Raw genomic sequence first — 22,318 nt, 5'->3', positions numbered from 1 at the left:
CTCATTCTCCCATCTCCTCCTTTCCTCTCCATCTCTACCTGGTCTATAAATAGGGTTGCATACCTCTCCTCCTCTCCTCCACACCTTTACGGAGGTGTTCCCTAAGGGCCTCGGCGGTACTATGCCCAGCTATTCGCTGCTCTCTCTGGGGACAGAGGGAGCCTGGCTCCCCTGTAGCATCCCCCGTCCTCCATCCTGCAGCAAAGCTAATGCCATGCAGCCAGGAAGAGTGAGACACACCCAGACAGAAGCTTAGTCTCTATCTGCTTACCACTGTTAAAGCAGTAGAAGATAGAAGGGCCATAGAGAGTTGCATCTGAGAGAGTGTTTGGTTATGGTATCCAGGTGCCTGTCCCAATTCACCTCATGTACAGTACAGGAGTGTTTTCATGAGCAGATCATTTAAAGATCTTGCATCAGCTGATGCATGTCAGGTCAATAGCAGGGGAAATCATACAGGGAAACCAGACACTAGTTTGATGAGATGCTACAAAATGTAACAACATGAATGATATTCACAGTTTACACAGTTTACGGGACCTGTTTAAATTCACAGATATAATTTATTTTTATTTTTAATGCAGGCTTGTGAGCAAGGCTTTAGGGCTGGAGTTGTTAATTCTGTTTACAGCTCCCCCCCCCCCCCCCTCCCCCCAGGGACTGGTTCTCTCACTTATGACAGAGAGTAGGAGGAGAATTAAATGTTGAAGATGATGACAGTTTGGGGGACGTTTAAGTCAGAGAGGTAAACAGACCACACATATTATCTCTGTTTCTCCAGCTCTCCTGGGATGGTGTTCTTATTCCTGAGGAGACAGCGATCCAAGGACAAAACATTTACACTAGGAGAGAGGGGGGTGTAGAGGAGGGGGAGAAGGAGGAAGAGTTAGGAGATGAAGAGATAGGGAATGAGAGATGAGAGATGAGGAGAGGATTATGAAATAATGGGGGAGGGAAATGTAGCAACTTTCTCTCACAGTCTCACTACAAAATTAGACATTCATCCACGTTCTCCAAACGTCAAATTTCGAAGTTGCTCCAAATGTTTGGGATAGGGTTAAAACATTAAGTTTAGACAATCACTCCAAATGGTTAAGGTAAGGGTTAAGGTTTGGGATAGGGTTAAAACCCCAAATAAAATAAAAAAGTGTCCACGATTGGGATCGAACACGTAACCTTTGGATCCAGAGTCATGCCCATCCACAACACCCTAGCAAAACCCAAGCCTACTTGATAGTAATAGCGCTCACTGTTGCCCCTAGTGGCCGTTTTTAAGGCATTTCCCAACGTCCTCAAGACATGGATAGATGTCCAATGTTGACGTCAATCTTGAACGGCCTGGCTGAAAGTAGAGGAGTGAGAAATGATGTGGGATGGAAAAGGAAAGAAGTGAGAGACGATGAAGGGATGGAAAGGGAGAGGAGTGAGAGAGGATGGGGGATGGAAATGGAGAGGAGTGAGAGATGATGGGGGGTGGAAATGGAGAGGAGTGAGAGAGGATGGGGGATGGAAATGGAGAGTAGTGAGAGATGATGTGGGATGGAAAGGGAGAGGAGTGAGAGATGATGGGGATGGAAAGGGAGAGGAGTGAGAGATAATGGGGATGGAAAGGGAGGGTAGTGAGAGATGATGGGGGATGGAAAGGGAGAGGAGTGAGAGATGATGGGGGATGGAAAGGGAGAGGAGTGAGAGATGATGGGGGATGGAAAGGGAGAGGAGTGAGAGATAATGGGGATGGAAAGGGAGGGTAGTGAGAGATGATGTGGGATGGAAAGGGAGAGGAGTGAGAGATGATGTGGGATGGAAAGGGAGAGGAGTGAGAGATGATGGGGTGGAAAGGGAGAGGAGTGAGAGAGGATGGGGATGGAAAGGGAGAGGAGTGAGAGAGGATGGGGATGGAAAGGGAGAGGAGTGAGAGAGGATGGGGATGGAAAGGGAGAGGAGTGAGAGAGGATAGGGATGGAGAGGTAGAGGAGTGAGAGATGATGGGGATGGAAAGGGAGAGGAGTGAGAGAGGATGGGGATGGAAAGGGAGAGGAGTGAGAGAGGATGGGGATGGAGAGGTAGAGGAGTGAGAGAGGATGGGGATGGAAAGGGAGAGGAGTGAGAGAGGATGGGGATGGAGAGGTAGAGGAGTGAGAGATGATGGGGATGGAAAGGGAGAGGAGTGAGAGATGATGTGGGATGGAAAGGGAGAGGAGTGAGAGAGGATGGGGATGGAAAGGGAGAGGAGTGAGAGAGGATGGGGGGATGGAAAGGGAGAGGGGTGAGAGAGGATGGGGGTTGAAAGGGAGAGGGGTGAGAGAGGATGGGGATGGAAAGGGAGAGGAGTGAGAGATGTTGTAGATGGATACATTGTGGAGAGAGGGCGGTGATGTGAAGTTGAAGTAAAGTAAGAGTCACCTGAAATGCAGTGTGCGATGTGGAGTTATTCTCATAATTGGGGAGTGGGGAATTAGATTTGGACTACAGTACAATCATAACACTTTTCAAAACAAGAGGAGAAAAAACACAACACATCGCTAACCTGTTTGAAGTGGATGGTAGGATTTCTCTCTCTCTCATCTTGTGAGGAAGCTTTTATCCTCCTCTTTGGTATGAGCTCTGCTGATGATGAGAGGAGAGAGAGGCTTGTTAGAAGAGGGGGGGGGGGGTTGTTGATGAAATCATTACAGAGATGTCATAGCAGGTATTAAAACACACGTTGTTCTTATCCTAGCTATATACAGTCAGGTCCATCATTATTTGCACCCTCGATAAAGATGAGCAGAAAAGAATGTATCAAATAAATAATACAAATACTGAGCTATATTGTATGCTCAAAGATATGAGGAAATTATATTATTTTAGACTAATACAATTGGTCAGAGAAAGATATATATATATTTTTTAAGATAGGTGTCAAAATGATTGCCACCCATAAAGATTCATATCAATAAAATTAAGCAAAATTAAATCTGCATTAACATTCTTCTTGCCAATAATTTTGTACCTAACATAACATTAAATCAAACTATTCTAATTGAGTTGTCAAAAAACGTTATGTTGATGATTTGTTGTCGACATCTAGCTAAAAATATACAAACAATAAAATAGCACAGAAAGCGTGAGAAATTGTGTATTTCTGAGAGGCTTTCAGAAGACTTTCAAAAGTTGGAGGTTTTAAGAAAAACAATGCTCTGTAGGAAACCTGAACCTTTGGAGGAAATTTGCTTTATAACGCTCACTCTTTGAGGTCATTTTTCCTTTATGTTTTTTCCCTGTTTGGTTTGAACCGTGTTGTTGTGCTGGGGACTCTGCGCTGCAGGCGGTTAACCTAACTTCATCTCCCTCTGCCCAGCCTATAATTCACCTGTTTCTCCTGAGACGCACGTCTCTGCTCGGCCTGCCGTGACCAGGGCTGTTAAAGAGAGAAAGAGAGAAAGAGAGAAAGAGAGAGAGAGAGAGAAAGAGAGAAAGAGAGAGAGAGAGAGAGAGAGAGAGAGAGAGAGAGAGAGAGAGAGAGAGAGAGAGAGAGAGAGAGAGAGAGAGAGAGCGAGAGAGAGAGAGAGAGAGAGTCGTACGTCTCAGGAGAAACAGGGGCTGTTTCAGGCCGTGACCGGTCGGCATTCGCCTGCTGATTTGATACATTCTCCTGTCCCGCAGTGTGTATCCAGAGGAGTACACACACACACCAGACTCATTGTGTTGCGCGGTGAGGTAAAGTAATGGCAGGTAAAAGTTGACCACTGCCCTGGGAAATACGTTTCATATCCCTCAACGAGCCAAAAACAACCGCTAGCTTCATAGGCAGCGGTTTCATCTAGCACAGACAGACAGACAGACAGACAGACAGACAGACAGACAGACAGACAGACAGACAGACAGACAGACAGACCAATCAACAAAAATGGGTCACAATTCCTGCAGCTCTGTCGCACGCTGGGTATGTACATAGTCAATGCTAGGCTTCGATGGGACTCCTATGGTAGGTACACCTACAGTATAGCTCATCTCTTGGTAGTAGTACTTTATCACTGACCTCAACCCAGAGTCTCTCAGAGAGTTCAGTCACCACTGACACCCCTATCAGATCACAGCAAAATCACACTCTACTTGAACAGAGCAATACTCAATCATGAGGCATCAAAGCCAAAGGAACTGAATGCTATAGATGTAAGGAAAGTAATGTGGAAACCTACCAAAAAACAACTAGGCAACAACAAATTAAATCCCTTTTAAACAATTTCCTGGACAAAATGTTTCACTGTAATAGTGAAGGTGTAAACTTGGCAGTAGAAAACCTAAACAGTATATTTGACCTCGTAGCTTCCCTATCAAATCAAAACAGAAAACCAAAGAAAATGATCAACAATGACAAATGGTTTGATGAAGAATGCAAAATCCTAAGAAAGAAATTGAGAAACCTATCCAACCAAAAATGTGGAGACCCAGAAAACCTGATCCTATGCCTCACTATGGTGAATCATGAAAACAATACAGAAATACACTATGGAAAAGAAGGAACAGCACGTCAGAAATCAGCTCAATGGAAGAATCCATAGACTAACCACTTCTGGGAAAATTGGAAAACACTAAACAAACAACAACACGAAGAGATGTATGCGTAAACATCTACAATCTTTTTGGCCCTATAACAAAGAACAAACGGCAAAAACATATACATGATCAAATACAAATCATAGAATCAACTATTAAAGACAGCCAGAACCCACTGAACTCTCCGATTACATTGAACGAACTACAGGACAAAATACAAACCCTCCAACCCAAAAAAGGCCTGTGGTGTTGATGGTGTCCTCAATGAAATAATAAAATATACAGACCACAAATTCCAGTTGGCTATACTAAAACTCTTTAACATCATCCTTAGCTCTGGCATCTTCCCCAATATTTGGAATCAAGGACTGATCACCCCAATCCACAAAAGTGGAGACAAATTTGACCCCAATAACTACTGTGGGATATGCGTCAACAGCAACCTTGGGAAAATCAGTGATAACAATGTACTGAGCAAATGTCTATACCATACGACATACCACGTATTCACTCTGTACACCCTAATTGACAAACAAACAAACAAACCAAAACAAAGGCAAAGTCTTCTCATGCTTTGTTGATTTCAAAAAAGCTTTTGTCTCAATTCGGCATGAAGGTCTGCTATACAAATTGATAGAAAGTGGTGTTGGGGGAAAAACATACAACATAATAAAATCCATGTACACAAACAACAAGTGTGTGGTTAAAATTGGCAAAAACCACACATTTCTTTCCACAGGGCCGTGGGGTGAGACAGGGATGTAGCTTAAGCCCCACCCTCTTCAACATATATATCAACAAATTGGCGAGAGCACTAGAACAGTCTGCAGCATCCGGCCTCACCCCACTAGAATCTGAAGTCAAAGGTCTACTGTTTGCTGATGATCTGGTGCTTCTGTCCTCAACCCAAGGAGGGCCTACAGCAGCACCTAGATCTTCTTCACAGATTCTGTCAGACCTGGGCCCTGACAGTAAATCTCAGTAAGACAAAGAAAATGGTGTTCCAAAAAAGGTCCAGTTGCCAGGACCACAAATACAAATGTCATCTAGACACTGTTGCCCTAGAGCACACAAAAAACTATACATACCTTGGCCTAAACATCCGTGCCACAGGTAACTTCCACAAAGCTGTGAACGATCTGAGAGACAAGGCAAGAAGGGCCTTCTATGCCATGAAAAGGAACGTAAAATTCAGCTTACCAATTAGGATCTGGCTAAAAATACTTGAATCAGTTATAGAACCCATTGCCCTTTATGGTTGTGAGGTCTGGGTTCCGCTCACCAACCAAGAATTTACAAAATGGGACAAACCTCAAATTGAGACTCTGCATGCAGAATTCTGTAAAAATATCCTCCATGTACCACGTAAAACGCAAAATAATACATGCAGAGTAGAATTAGGCCGATACCCGCTAATTATCAAAATCCAGAAAAGAGACGTTAAATTCTACAACCACTTAAAAGAAAGCGATTCCCAAACCTTCCATAACAAAGCCATCACCTACAGTTAGATGAACCTGAAGAAGAGTCCCCTAAGCAAGCTGGTCCTAGGGCTCTGTTCACAAACACAAACAGACCCCACAGAGCCCCAGGACAGCAACACAATGAAACCCAACCAAATCATGAGAAAACAAAAAGATAATTACTTGACACATTGGAAAGAATTAACCAAAAAACAGAGCAAACTAGATTGCTATTTGGCCCTGAACAGAGAGTACACAGTGGCAGAATACCTGACCACTGTGACTGACCCAAACTTAAGGAAAGCTTTGACTATGTACAGACTCAGTGAGCATAGCCATGCTATTAATAAGAAAGGCCACCGTAGACAGGCTATGTGCTCACTGCCCACAAAATGAGGTGGAAACTGAGCTGCACTTCCTAACCTCCTTCCAAATGTATGACCATATTAGAGACACATATTTTGAAAAAATCCCATATCTATTGGGTGAAATACCACAGTGTGCCATCACAGCAGCAATATTTGTGACTTGTTGCCACAAGAAAAGGGTAACGAACACCATTGTAAACACAACCCATATTTATGTTGATTTATTTTCCCTTTTGTACTTTATCTATTTGCACATAATATGACATTTGAAATGTCTTTATTATTTTGGAACTTTCATGATTGTAATGTTTACTGTTAATTTTTATTGTTTATTTCACTTTTGTTTATTATCTACTTCACTTGCTTTGGCAATGTTAACATATGTTACCCATGCCAATAAAGCCCTTAAATTGAATTGAATTGAGAGAGAGAGAGAGAAAGAGAGAGCGAGAGAAAGACAAGGGTTTATTTTTGTGTGTTTCTGTTATAAACAGAGAGCCGGGAAAGATGAACACACTCAATTTCAAGCGGAGAGCCCTTTAGGAGAAGCACCCTGGTCCCTCAAGCTAAATTTGTATTCTCTCGCTGTCGGCACTACTGGAGTGGTTGTACTTGGAAAATAACAATATCATAATACACTGTAATACCACTACTATAACAATATTGAAACTGCACCAGATCCGCTACTACTGTTACAACTACTGCAAGTAGTATCCAAGCTTATTCACTCTCTCCATGGCAGTGTTCGGGAAACAGTCTGCAGACCTGGCATTGAGTTAGGCTACTCTCCAGGGCATGTTTGGGTGTCTGCACCAGTCAAGAACTAGCTATTTCACATTACTATCTGGTCTCTATATTGTCTTTCTGGACCTCTCTCTCTCTCATATATCAGAGTTAACATCTTCTGTCTCTATGCCTTCTCTTTGAGTCAGGAGTAGAACCAGAGGAGTAGACAGGAACAAATCATTCTAATTACTGTCCCCACTGCCTGCTCCTTCCACACTATCTATGTCACTTTAAAGAGAAACATACAGTGTTGGTTGTTGTGTATAAGTCCTATTCCAGACAGGTAGACCAAATTAACTAAATTACTTGTACCATCCTCAAAGACAGAGGGATATTTCATTTGAGAGGAAATTAAATGAATACCATTGAGATGCCTTATGTCTTCAAAGGCTTTGGCGTGATATGATGTCTGAAAGTCTGGCAGAGAAACTTGTCTTGTTTTTTGCTCTTTATTAACAACGGAACAGCAGTATTCTCTCAGTGCCTGGCAGAATGATTAGATCAAGTCATGTTGGGCTGATATTTTCATTATGTACTTGAGCTGGCTAATACTTAAAGGCGGGTAATTGACCCTTCGCTAAGCCCCACCCCAGAATTTTGGGCAACCAATCAACCAATTGTCGTTGAGGCCGACACCTCGGACAAGCTCACGTTTAAATCACATGGAAGCCAGTGAGTGCTATGGCAAAAACTGAGAGTTTTCTTTAAAAAAATACATGTTTAAATGGCTAAATGATTGAACAGTGCACCAGGGATACTTGCTACTGTGATTCCTGAAATGCAGAGCCTGTTCATGTGACTAGGGTGGTTGTGACTAGGGTGGGTACGTTAGTTTTTGTATTGCCTAGGGTTTTTTGTAAGTCTAGGGTTTTTGTAGATCTAGGTATTTGTATGTCTATGGTGGCCTGATATGGTTCCCAATCAGAGGCAGCTGTTTATCGTTGTCTCTGATTGGGGATCATATTTAGGTAGCCATTTTCCTTTTGGTGTTCGTGGGTTCTTGTTCTATGTTTAGTTGCCTGTCTGCACTACTCATATTAGCTTCACGGTTCGTTTTGTTATTTTGTTTGTTTGTTCAGTGTTCGTTCTTATAATAAATAAGAATGGACGCATACCATGCTGCACCTTGGTCTCCTCCTTACAACGGCCGTGACAGAAGAACCCACCACAAAAGCACCAAGCAGCGTGTTCAGGAGGAATGGACATGGGAAGAGATTCTGGATGGAGCAGGACCCTGGACGCAGGCGGGGGAGTATCGCCTTCCGAAGGAAGAAATAGAGGCAGCGAAAGCGTAACGGCGATATTACGAGGAGAAATACAAACAAGGCAAGCACGAGAGGCAGACCCAATAATTCTTTGGGGGGGGGGGACACACGAGGAGATTGGCTGAGTCAGGTTGGAGACCTGAGCCAACTCCTTGTGCTTACCGTGGGGAGCGTGTGACTGGTCAGGCACCGTGTTATGCAGAGATGCTCATGGTGTCTCCAGTTAGCATTCATAGCCCAGTGCGCTCTGTTCCAGCTCTTTGCACTTGCCGGGCTCAAGTGAGCATCCAGCCAGGACGCATTGTGGCAGCTCTACGTTCCAGATCTCCAGTGCGCCTCCACAGTCCAGTACGTCCTGTGCCTCCTCTCCGCACTCGCCCTGAGATGCGTGTCATCAGCCCGGTACCACCAGTTCCGGCACCACGCATCAGGCCTCCAGTGCCCTTCCACAGTCCAGTACGGCCTGTGCCTCTTCCCCGCACTCGCCCTGAGGTGCGTGTCCTCAGCCCGGTACCACCAGTTCCGGCACCACGCATCAGGCTTTTAGTGTGCTTCCATAGTCCAGAGCTTCCGGCGACAGTACCCAGTCCAGAGCTTCCAGCAACAGTACCCAGTCCAGAGCTTCCGGCGACAGTACCCAGTCCAGAGCTTCCGGCGACAGTACCCAGTCCAGAGCTTCCGGCGACAGTACCCAGTCCAGAGCTTCCGGCGACAGTTCCCAGTCCAGAGCTTCCAGCAACAGTACCCAGTCCAGAGCTTCCGGCGACAGTACCCAGTCCAGAGCTTCCGGCGACAGTTCCCAGTCCAGAGCTTCCGGCGACGGGCCACAGTCCAGAACCTCCAACGACGGGCCATGAGTAGTGCCTGTCTGCACTACTCATATTAGCTTCACGGTTCGTTTTGTTCGTTTGTTCGTTTGTTCAGTGTTCGTTCTTATAATAAATAAGAATATACGCATACCACGCTGCACCTTGGTCTCCTCCTTACAACGGCCGTGACAGTTCATTAAGTATTTTTCAAATCCAATTATACTTTTGTTACATTGTTTGCTAGCTCAGCTGGCTCAGATGCTAGCTCAGCTGTAAAATTGACAGTAACTTACTGGCAGCAATTGGCCATTAAGTAACTATAATTTATTTTACAGTACAGCTACTGTAATCTAAATTACACTATATTACTGGAATTACCCATGCAACGACATATTACCCAGTGTTCTTTGCAAGTTATATTTTTTCATTTACATTTTGATCATTTAGCAGGTGCTCTTATCCTTACAAACATACAGTCATTGCATTCAACCAAGGTTGATTAAAAAAAACATATCACAGTCATAGCAAGTAAAACGTTTCTGTAACCGTAACTGAAAATGTTGTCATATATCTCTGACTGTCTCTGGATAGTGCCAATATAATATTGAGATATTCACAGTAACTTGATGCCAGAGCAACGAAACACAGTACAATACAATAAAAGTGACTATTAAACTGTAGGAAAATTATTTCTACAGTATTTTACTGTAATTACAAAGGATAAGGTTACAGGTTACTGTATGTGAGGCTCTTGATCATATCTTTGATCATGACACTGGTGAGGAGGAGAGAGTCCTTGTTAAACTTTGACACAAAGTAGTCTGTGGTAAATAGGACAATATGTTTCATCTGAGGATTTGTTATAGTCAAAATAATAATCCATACATTATGTTTTTTTTTTACTCAAAAACTAGTTGTATGAGCTCAGGTCAATGAGTCCTACAGGCCATAAATAGCAAATAGAAGTTCAAAACTTGTAATGTTCACAAGAACTTAAGTTGATAAAAAGATCTAACACAATATTAGGTGATAATATATGTATTATTATGGATTTATAATCAGCTATAATGGGGCGGTCATTTTGGACCGGGAACACAGAATTAATTAACATGAAAGGAACACAACAGGAGGGTTTAACAATAAAGTACTGTATTGCTGTTTTGCTATATATTTATTGCAGCATACTGTAAATTATGATGCATTGTGGAGAAATATTGTGGGAGTAGAATGAATCACTGGCTCATTAACATATTTTAAGGCATGACTTGTAAGTGACTATATTTGTTGCACCAGTTTATGACAGTCCTGTGTCAATTTAAGTGGTATGTGGTAGTATTTCCAAAGAATACAATTGGACAGCACTCCGGCGAATAAACTTAAATGTACATCTTTTTTTTGCCGCACAAACGTTTCAGGTATGACCCCTTCTTCAGCGTGCAAGGCAATGGCAATCAATGTCACAACAACACCAAACACAGGTGTGCATAATTATACATTCACAGTTAGTATTGGCCCAATTAAGAGAACCCAGCAGGGGGAGCTGTGGGGAACATGAAAATCAAATAAAAACATAAACATAAACAAACACAATAAAGATACATTATGATGTCATAGCCTAAACGTTAGGAGGGTATTTTTGGCCAATATATGTATAGCCTTCTACAAAAAAACAAGAACATGAACATTCCTCATTGAGGCCTGCTGCGGCAAGATTTCCCAAGCAGTCTATCCAATATGCCTCTCTTTGGAGAAGTCATTTATCCCTGTCTCCTCCCCTGTGTTAACCTTCATTTAACTAGGCAAGTTAAATGAGTGAGAAACAACAACACCATGCACCCACTAGTTTTCAAAAGGCTTTTGGTGCTCCAAAAATTAGGTATGGTACTGTATTCTCAATTGCAGTACATTACTGGCAGCAATTGGCCAGTAAGTTAGTGTAGAATTTCAGGACAAGGTTTATAGATTTCCTAAAATACAGTATATTACCGTATTCTGTGGGGGTGCAGCATTCTCACTCACGGGTGCAACAAATATAGCCTCTTACAAGACACACCTTAAAATATGTTAATGAGCGAGAGGCTCTTTCCCTGTCCACAACATTTTCCCTCAATGCACCATAATTAATACTGTAGAACACATTTAAGGTATTTTTAAATTAAATCAAACTTTATTTGTCACATGCGCCGAACACAACAAGTGTAAACCTTAACGTGAAATGCTTACTTTACAAGCCCTTAACCAACAGTGCAGTTCAAGAAGAGTTAAGACAATATTTACCAAATAGACTAAAGTAAAAAATATTAATAATAAGTAACACAATAAGAATAACAAAAACGAGGTTATATACAGATGGTACCGGTACCGAGTCAGTGTGCGGGGGTACAAGTTAGTTGAGGTAATTTGTACATGTAGGTAGGGGTGAAGTGACTATGCATAGATACTAAACAATGAGTAGCAGCAGAGTACAAAAGGGAGGGGGGAGGTTTTACTGTACGTTCTACAGTTTTTTACTGTTAGAATTACAGAAAGGTCTTCAATTGTATTGTAAAACAAATGTACTGTATTTTACTTTGCATTATATGGTAATCTACTGTATTCAGTTTCAACAGTATCATTCTGTTGATTAATACAGAAAGTTGCTGATAGAATTACAAAAACAGCTATAACAGTGCACCAAATCTTTCTAACACAAGCTAGCCACTTAATATAAGTTATTTTCTCAAAATGTATGTTAGCTAGCTAGCCACTTAATATAAGTTATTTTCTCAAAATGTATGTTAGCTAGCTAGCCACTTAATATAAGTTATTTTCTCAAAATGTATGTTAGCTAGCTAGCCACTTAATAGAAGTTATTTTCACAAAATGTATGTTAGCTAGCTAGCCACTTAATATAAGTTATTTTCTCAAAATGTATGTTAGCTAGCTAGCCACTTAATATAAGTTATTTTCTCAAAATGTATGTTAGCTAGCTAGCCACTTAATAGAAGTTATTTTCTCAAAATGTATGTTAGCTAGCTAGCCACTTAATATAAGTTATTTTCTCAAAATGTATGTTAGCTAGCTAGCCACTTAATAGAAGTTATTTTCTCAAAATGTATGTTAGCTAGCTAGCCACTTAATATAAGTTATTTTCTCAAAATGTATGTTAGCTAGCTAGCCACTTAATATAAGTTATTTTCTCAAAATGTATGTTAGCTAGCTAGCCACTTAATATAAGTTATTTTCTCAAAATGTATGTTAGCTAGCTAGTCACTTAATATAACGTATTTTCTCAAAATGTATGTTAGCTAGCTAGCCACTTCATATAAGTTATTTTCTCAAAATGTATGTTAGCTAGCTAGTCAATTAATATAACGTATTTTCTCAGAATGTATGTTAGCTAGCTAGCCACTTCATATAACGCATTTTCTCAAAATGTATGTTAGCTAGCTAGCCACTTAATATAACGTATTTTCTCAAAATGTATGTTAGCTAGCTAGCTACTTCATATAACGTATTTTCTCAAAATGTATGTTAGCTAGCTAGCCACTTAATATAACTTGTTTTCTCAAAATGTATGTTAGCTAGCTAAGTTACCAATGTTATAAATGCAACTCCCATCTGCTGGCTACATCAGGATACAACTTGAGAGCACTAATTAGCTCCAAAGGTGGTTATAGCTGTGACTGCATGCTGACAGTGAATTCAGAGCCATTCAGTGGCTAGCCACACTACAAACAGAATTTTACCAGGTTATGACAGTCCATCACAACATACCCACGAGTTTCCTGATTAGCAAGGAGTAGTCTGTGTTTTATTTCATTGTGTATTAGAAATACAGTTTGAGATTATTGTGGGGATTTCACCAGTGGTTGAATGGGTAATTCAACTTTCTGCGAAAAGGTTGTCCAAGGTTGCCAAAAGGGGGCGGGGCTTAGCAACGGGTCAATTGTGACATCCATTTGTGACCTTGGATTGAGAGAGGGGCCCAACGCATCATCAGCGCAAGACGATGGGAAAGAGACACCTTGAGGAAGAGAGGGAGAGAGATGATGGAGGGAGGAAGAGGGTCATGAAGGGGGAGGGGAAGGTGGCAGTGCCATCTGTCTCAGTGACAGTGTTCTGACCCACTGCCCTCCTCAGCACCAGCAAGCCCAAATTAGGACCATCGCCATGCCAACTAATTACACTACGAGAGATAGAGGGAACGAGAGAGAGAGAAAGTAGAGATGGAGAAAGAGAGCGAGAGTAGAGAACGAGATACAGAGATACAGAGATAGTAGGGTGTAAACAGTCTAATTTTAATGTCTGGAACATCAGCTGTTGTGACAGTGAACCCTGGGGCAGACATCAATTCCTCTGGATAAGGAGGCTGGTACACAAACAAACGCACGCACGCACACACACACAAAGAAAGAAAGAGAGAGAAAGAGAGGGGGAGTGAGGGAGAGGGAAAAAGAGAGCGAGTGAGAGAGAGAGAGAATGAAACAAAATCTCAAAGCTGACTAAATTGCTATCTGACCCTATACAGAGAATATGAATTGGCTGATTTATCTCTACTCTGTCAGAGATACGAAGCAGAGACAGATCCTTACCAAGTACAGGCTGAGTGACCACCAACTGGCAATAGAAACCGGCAGATGTAAAAAGACATGGCTACCCAAAGAGGAGCATGTATGTGGTCACTGCACAACAGGGGAGGTAGAGACGGAGATGCACTTTCTCCTTTACTGTGATAAATATTCCTCAGCAAGAGATTCGTTATTCACAGAAATTACTACATTTATTCCAAATTGTATCTTATTAAACCCAGAGGAAAAACAAAAAATACTAATGGGCGAAGGAGCAATGGCTCTTCTTGCAGCAAAATATGTATTTTCCTGCCATAGCCCAAGGGACACTGAATAATAACATCTGCATAGTAAGCAGTAAATTACTTATTATTTGTATTATTATTATAGTTGTAATTATTATTCCAAATAGTAGTGGTACGGATAGTATGGGTGATGGTAAGAGTAGTAGTTTAATGATGGTAGTGATAGTTGTGGTAGTAGCAGTAGTAATGATGATGGTAGTTGTAGTATTGGGGTAGAGATATTAGAGGTAGACATTCTACTAGGGGTTGTGGTTGTAGTAGGGTTAGTTGTAGTATTAGTGTTAATAATAGTGATGGTAGCATTAATTTTAGTAGTAATAATAGTAGCATGTTCATTTTCAATGTTTAGCCTTTAATTGTCCCTACTATTTTTTCAATTTTTCAATTTTTACTATTGAATGTTACCATTTTATTGTTGTTATTTCTATTATTTATTTATTTGTATTATTATTTACTACCATGTTATCTTATTATTCTTCATTATTGTTTTTACAATGTATATTGTATAAATTGTTGCTTTGGCAATATTGACGCAATGTTTTTGATGCCAGAAAAGCGACTTGAATTTGAAAGAGGGAGAGAGAGACAGAGGGAGAGAGACAGAGGGAGAGAGACAGAGGGAGAGAGACAGAGGGAGAGAGACAGAGGGAGAGAGACAGAGGGAGAGAGACAGAGAGAGAGACAGAGAGCGAGAGACAGAGAGAGAAAGACAGAGAGACAGAGCGAGAGAGCGAGGGGGTGCAATAATATTACACTGAATACTGGCACATACAACACATACTGAAACAGGAAATACACTGCCAGAGAGAGTGAGAAACTAGCTGGCACAGAATAAGATTTATAGCCCTCTCTGGGCCTGGCTAGGGCTAGATCTAGGGGACCCTGTAACTCAGCTGGTGCAGGGCCCCTGGGATCCATCCATTGGCACTGAGTATGGTGTCAGAGGCTGGCCTTGGCTGGAGGAGGTGGCTCACCAACTACGGCAGAGGAATGTGGTACACCGGCCACAACTGTCGTTGGCAGCTGGCTGGCTGCTGCTGGGGTTGGTGACTCTCTCACCACTGCTGAAGGCGATGGCTACCATGGTGGAGCAAGTTGAGACCCCCGGACGAGGCTCATCAGGGATCTGGAGGCAAGGGCTGGCTGGGCCCCAGAAATGAGGTCAGGTGGTTCCCCAGGTGCAAGGGCAGGAGAGTCTTCCCGTGCAGGAGGGGAAACTGACTATGGACCTGATATGGAGAACAACTGAGAACTAGAACAACGGTAGATCTCTGGGCCTACTGGAGGAATAGGGAACTCTGAGCCTAGTGGGGTAAGAGCCTGATGACCCACCTGGGCTAGGGACTGAGGGCTGACTAGGGCTGGTGACAGCGGACCTATTACAGTTGAGGACTGATGACCTAGTTATATAGTTATATAGTCTGAGGGCCTAGCACAGGAAACGTGTGGCCTATCAAGGCAGGAAGCTCTAAGCCTGAAAGGCTAGGGAGCTGCAGGCTAAGTAGGTCTGGAGACAGCAAGCCTAGTGCAGCAAATGTTGGGCCTAGTAGGACAGGAGGCTCTAAACCTGGTGGGCTAGGCAACTGCCTACCAACCAAGGCAGGGGGCTGCGATCCGTGCAGGGCCAGAGACTGCAGACCTGCAGACAGGGCAGCTAACTTAGGTCTTAGCTCTATGGGGGGCTCTAAGCTTGGATAGGGAAGCACCTTACCCTAACTGGGTAAGGTGCCTAAGGCCTGGCAGAGCAGCACACTTAGGGGGGGGGGGGGGGGTGTAAGGGTATGTCTGACCTACCGAAGGGCAGGATACTCAAAGCCTACCTGAGGGGCAGGGCACTGAAGGTCTAGCAGAGAGCCATGGAACTCTAAACCTGACCCTTAAAGGAAGGACGGGAACTCTGATCCTACCGTGGTGGCGGGGAACTCTGACCCTACCGTGGTGGCGGGGAACTCTGGACCTACCGTGGTGGCGGGGAACTCTGACCCTACCGTGGTGGCGGGGAACTCTGACCCTACCGTGGTGGCATGGAACTCTGACCCTACCGTGGTGGCGGGGAACTCTGACCCTACCGTGGTGGCGTGGAACTCTGACCCTACCGTGGTGCCGGGGGAACTCTGACCCTACCGTGGTGGCGGGGAACTCTGACCCTACCGTGGTGGCGGGGAACTCTGACCCTACCGTGGTGACGTGGAACTCTGACCCTACCGTGGTGGCGGGGAACTCTGACCCTACCGTGGTGGCGGGGAACTCTGACCCTACCGTGGTGGCGTGGAACTCTGACCCTACCGTGGTGGCGGGGAACTCTGACCCTACCGGGGTGGCGGGGAACTCTGACCCTACCTTGGTGGCAGGGAACTGGATGTCTAGGTCAGGGGGTACATTGGGGGTGACTACTGGTGGTTCACCCGGGGTGATGTCGGATGGGTCCACCATGGACGGACTGGAGGGTTCCGTGAGTTGAGGGATGTAAGATCTGTAGGTATTGGGGTCCTCAAGCTTGGAAATAACAGGGTGCTAGCAGTTGGGGCCAGCAGGGACCCCAGGCCTGAGACCGGCAGGTCCCACCAGGCAGAGGCTAACAGGGCCAGGCCAGCAGGAACGAGTCCTTGTGGCCACAGGCTGAACTTCGAAGACAGGATGGGGCCTATCCCACCGTTCTGAGCAGTCAGCTGTGAATGTCCTCACCCACTAGTACTTAATGCTGATTGGTTTTGGTTCTGTGTGCTGTCCAATTAGAACACGATTTGAGGCACACACGCACACACACACACACACACACACACACACACACACACACACACACACACACACACACACACACACACACACACACACACACACACACACACACACACACACACACACACACACACACACACACACACACACACACACACAGCTGATTCCATTGAAGGGATTTTTATAGGTGTGGTTCTAAAAGGGAAACAGATTCAATCATTAGGATCCATGAAGGCCAATCACATATAAAGGGCCAGACTTTTTTACAGAGAGAGTGAAAGGCATAACTATACTGTACGTGTTCATCTGTAGCTCAGTTGGTAGAGCATGACTCTTGCAATGCCAGAATAGTGGGATCGATTCCCGCGACCACACATATGTAAAAAAGGTATGCATGCATGACTGTAAGTCACTTTGGGTAAAATCTTCTGCTAAATTGCATGTATTATATTATACAGACCATACTGAGGATGAGGTTTAGGCTCGGAGGGTAAACTGGGTCAAGGTGACATCACCTGCTGTGATGCTCCGCTCCAGGTTGCTGTGACAACGGCCCCGGCCTCAGGCATCCTACCTCATCTCTCACACCTGTCACAAAGGTGCGTGTGTCTGTGTCTGGTGTCACAGCCAAATTCAGTGTGAGCTGAGCTGTGCAACACAAAGCGGTGTGACACAGAGATACAAAACCTTCCCAAACAAACTCACCTACGCCTCCACATTTCTCCGGGTCACCTTGGAGCCTGCATTAACATGAGCCCGGGGGATGGCTGGCTGTCTGGGCTGGGATGTGTCTCCGTGCTGGATGGATGGCTGAGTCTGGGGTTGGAATGGAGAAGTATGAGTTGTAAATGGGAGTGTGTGCTGATCGACTTTATTGATCACCCAGTGAGAAACGTCAACAGTGGGAAGGTGATTAGTTAGCCCATTAAAGTCTGACCCAGCAGCCACACACATGTGTGCACAGCAAGGTTATTATAGTAAACTAAAACTAAGGCTAAAACTAGTTATGTTAACTGAAATAAAATTATTAAACCGTTTGAAAAAACTAAACTAAAGCTATACTGAAACGATTATATTTGACTCCAAAACTAACTGAAATATTTTTTCTAAACTGTCTGCAAAAATGTAATGTGGTTTTCAAGCTTTTAGTTTTGTTTCAAGCCTCTGAATCTGACAGGTAATGGCGAGGTTTCAAATAGACCTTGTGCATCACTATCACCAAAGTGCATCCACAGTGTATATACTAACAAGAGTGGACTCATGGGAATACTTTTCCACAAATCTGGAAGGCAGGCAAGTGCAGGCGATAACATTCTAGCCAATGAGAGGACAGATTCACATGTGATCAACATGCACAACTCCGATATAACATTGTTTTTCTCAAAGTTGCCGGGATGCCACATGCGTCGACTTAAACATTTGTAACAACCTGAACATTACAAAACTTCTATTCAATCAAATAAGCCTCACATTGCAAATCAGAAATTCTATTTCATGTTCACTAAATTTGACACTCTCCCATTGACCTCCATACAAAAAAATCCCCTCTTCCACTGGTTAACGTTTTATTTTCGCTACGTAGCTAGCGTAGGTAAAGGGCAATATCAGAGTGTGAATAGCAATTCAAACATTAAACTCTAAACTTCCAGTGGTCGGTCGAAAACAACAAAACCCCTTATGAGATTACTTTGAGTACTTTCTGTCAGATAGAGGTAACAGTACTTGACCCTTCTTACATGTATTACTAAAGTTAAAAAGCATTGGATTGGTGGTAGCATGGACAAGAGAGAGTACCTAACCTAACCTATGACCTGACCCATCATCTTAGGTATTCTTATTGTCATGCCATCCAACAAATGTGAACAGCTGGAGTTTGCTAAACAGCATTGACACTTGGATTGGAACCGGTGCTATGGTCAGATGACATGAAAATAGAGATTGTTTGCCACACCACCAGTGGTGGGATTGGGCTCTAAGTAAGGATGCACAAGCAGAAAAACCCAATACATACTGTCAAATATGGTGGTGGATCTTAGATGTTATGGGTCTATTTTTCATTATGGGACTATTTGTATTATTTCTTTTATACAGTCTTTGTTTCTCATCTTTATCAAGGTTTCCAATCATTTTGGACCTGACTGTACTTTCTGTCCCTAACACTGAAAATAAACTAAATAAAAACTTGCAAATCAGGTCAGAAAAAGAACTGAAACTAAACAGATTTTCTAATAAAAATTGAAAAATGAATCGAAATAAAACACAAAACTATAATAACCTTGGCGCACAGACACACTCACTGTTACCAATGTGTAATATTCTTCAGCTCAGGAATGGGAATGATAGCTACCTGTGGGAGACACAAAGCCATTTAATGGTGTCTCCAAATGTACAAATACGTATCACAGATGTCTTTGCAGCTGTCCATGCACTCTGTTCATTATAGTATGTGTGACTGTGAGTACTACACACATTTCATATATATTTATCCTCACAGATGTTCTTTCTGTTTTGCAGTGAATCTACTAGACACATCCTCAATATCAGGAGACTGGGGCTGGCTAACATACCCATCACATGGGGTAAGTATTTCTCCTGAACATTTCTGTGTTTTGGTGTGTGTGTGTTTTGGTGTGTGTGTGTGTGTGTGTGTGTGTGTGTGTGTGTGTGTGTGTGTGTGTGTGTGTGTGTGTGTGTGTGTGTGTGTGTGTGTGTGTGTGTGTGTGTGTGTGTGTGTGTGTGTGTGTGTGTGTGTGTGTGTGTGTGCGGGCGTGCGTGCGTGTAATCCAGTGGAGTAGTAAAGTGTATTAACTAGAACTTTCTCTTGAAAGTGCCAGTAAAGTGTAATAATGACTTGTGCCAGTAAAGTGTAATAATGACCCACTGGACACAGACGTCAATTCAACGTCTATTTGAAATGAAATGATGTGGAAACACGATGATTCAACCAGTGTGTGCCCAGTGGTGAAATGCTGTCAATGCATGGAACTGGTACGCTGATGTCCTCATTATTCTCCCATCAGCGTCCTTTCCGCCTATCTCGTCAGTCTGACACATTGTTTGATCTCACAATACAGCAAAGAGGAGCGGGAAGACAGAGGCAGAGAGAAGGAGGAGGAGAACAAGGGGAAAGAAGAGGAGACAAGTGTAAAGCACTTTGAAACGCAGTGACAAGTGGGAAGAAATGTGATCCATTTATATAGTTATTGTTAAGAGGCAGAGGGGGAAGATAAAAGACAGAGGAAGAACGACGATGGGGGGAGGGGGGTTGAGCGGGAAAGGATGAAAGAGGATGCATAAGATAAGTAGTAAATGTTGTAGAGGTAGCAGAAAGAAGAGACCAATAGAACTGGTGGAGGGAGGAGAAGGAGAAGCTAAGGAGAAGAGGGAGGAGAAAGAGAAGTGAAAGAAGAAGGAGGAGAGGAGAGAGCTGTCCCCTGTTTCCTCCTCAGTAAATTAGCATATTGTAACAGTGAGGGATGATGCATGGGGTATTGAATTAGCCACTCTCAGAGTGATCAGGGCCGTGAGTTGTCCTGCCACACACGCTCAATCAAACATACACACACACACACACAAACACACACACGTGAATGTGCGTTAGAGCTGTCACTTTCCTCTCCGCGCTCCTGTCAGAGATGTCACCATGGTGATTTACCCAGCATGCCTCACTCCCCACTGGGACACAATTACCCAATCAACCAATCAGCTCATTGTCTGATGATGTGATTGTTAAGAAACAGACATGAGAAAATAGACTCCTCCGGCTGCAGAGTTGGGCCATTAGTTCCCAAACTTTTATGGTCCCGTACCCCTTCAAACATTCAACCTCCAGCTGCGTACCCCCTCTAGCACCAGGGTCAGCGCACTCTCAAATGTTGTTTTTGCCATCATTGTAAGCCTGCCACACACATGCTATACGATACATTTATTAAACATAAGAATGAGTGTGAGTTTTTGTCACAACCCGGCTTGTGGGAAGTGACAAAGAGTTCTTATAGGACTAGGGCACAAATAATAATATAATAGTAATCAATAAGTTTGCTCTTTATTTAGCCATCTTACATATAAAACCTTATTTGTTCATCAGAAATTGTGAATAATAACCACAGGTTAATGAGAAGGGTGTGCTTGAAAGGATGCACATAACTCTGCAATGTTGGGTTGGGTTGGAGAGAGTCTCAGTCTTAAATCAAAGACACACAGTCTTTGCCTGTATTTAGTTGTCATGCTATTGAGGGCCAAGAATCCACTCTCATATAGGTATGTGGTTGCAAAGGGCATCAGTGTCTTTACCTCGCAATTTGCCAAGACAGGATACTCTGAGCGCAGCCCTATCTAGAAATTTGGCAGTGGCTTCTGATTAAATTCAATTTTCACAGAACCGCTTGTTGCAATTTCGATGAGGCTCTCTTGTTCAGATATCGGTAACTGGAATGGAGGCAGGGCATGAAAGGGTTAACGAATCCAGTTGCTTGTGTCGTCCATTTCGGGAAAGTACCTGCATATTTGCGCACCCAGCTCATTCAGGTGATTCACTATATCACATTTGACATTGTCCGTAAGCTTGAGTTCATTTCCACACAAAAAATCATACAATGATGGAAAGACCTGTGTGTTGTCCTTGTTAATACAGACAGAGAAGAGCTCTAACCTCTTAATCATAGCCTCAATGTTGTCCTGCACAGTCCCTGTAATCATAGATTCAGATCATTCAGGCGAAAAAACATCACCCAGATAGGCCAGGCGTGTGAGAAACTCATCATCGTGCAAGAGGTCAGACAAGTGAAAATGATGTTCAAAAATGAAAACTTTAAGCTCGTCTCTCAATTCAAAAAAACGTGTCAATACTTTAACACTTAATAACCAGCGCACTTCTGTATGTTGTAAAAGCGTTACATGGTCGCTGCCCATATCATTGCATAATGCAGAAAATACACAAGAGTTCAGGGGCCTTGCTTTAACAAGGTTAACCAGTTTCACTGTAGTGTCCAAAACGTCTTTCAAGCTGTCAGGCATTCCCTTGGCAGCAAGAGCCTCTAGGTGGATGCTGCAGTGTACCCAAGTGGCGTCGGGAGCAACTGCTTGCACGCGCGTTACCACTCCACTATGTCTCCCTGTCATGGCTTTTGTGCCATCAGTACAGATACCAACACATCTTGACCACCAAAGTCCATTTGATGTCACAAAGCTGTCCAGTACTTTAAAAAATCCTCTCCTGTTGTCCTGGTTTCCAGTGGTTTGCAGAAGATGATGTCTTCCTTAATTGACCCCCCATAAACATAAAGGACATATACCAGGAGCTGTGCCAGGCCCGCCACGTCTGTTGACTCATTAAGCTGTAATGCAAAGAATTCACTGGCTTGTATGCGAAGCAGTAATTGTTTCAAAACATCTCCTGCCGTGTCACTGATGCGTCGTGAAACAGTGTTGTTTGATGAAGGAATTGTCTGTATAGTTTCTTGGGCCTTTTCCTCCAGCATTATCCCAGCCATAT

At 43.3% G+C, this 22,318-nt stretch overlaps 1 protein-coding gene across 1 annotated transcript in view; it reads left to right on the top strand.

Annotated features, from left to right (window-relative positions):
* The window catches only part of epha8 (eph receptor A8), a 94,847-nt gene that overhangs the window by 17,267 nt on the left and 55,262 nt on the right, over positions 1–22,318 (top strand). The window contains exon 2 of the mRNA XM_055916156.1: positions 19,339–19,403. Coding sequence (XP_055772131.1) covers positions 19,339–19,403 — 65 coding nt within the window. The remainder of the gene's footprint in view (positions 1–19,338; positions 19,404–22,318) is intronic.

This window comes from Salvelinus fontinalis, chromosome 3 (assembly GCF_029448725.1).
Source record: "Salvelinus fontinalis isolate EN_2023a chromosome 3, ASM2944872v1, whole genome shotgun sequence".
In the NCBI taxonomy this organism is placed as follows: Eukaryota; Metazoa; Chordata; class Actinopteri; order Salmoniformes; family Salmonidae; genus Salvelinus; species Salvelinus fontinalis.
This window is presented reverse-complemented; position numbering and strand designations above follow the sequence as displayed.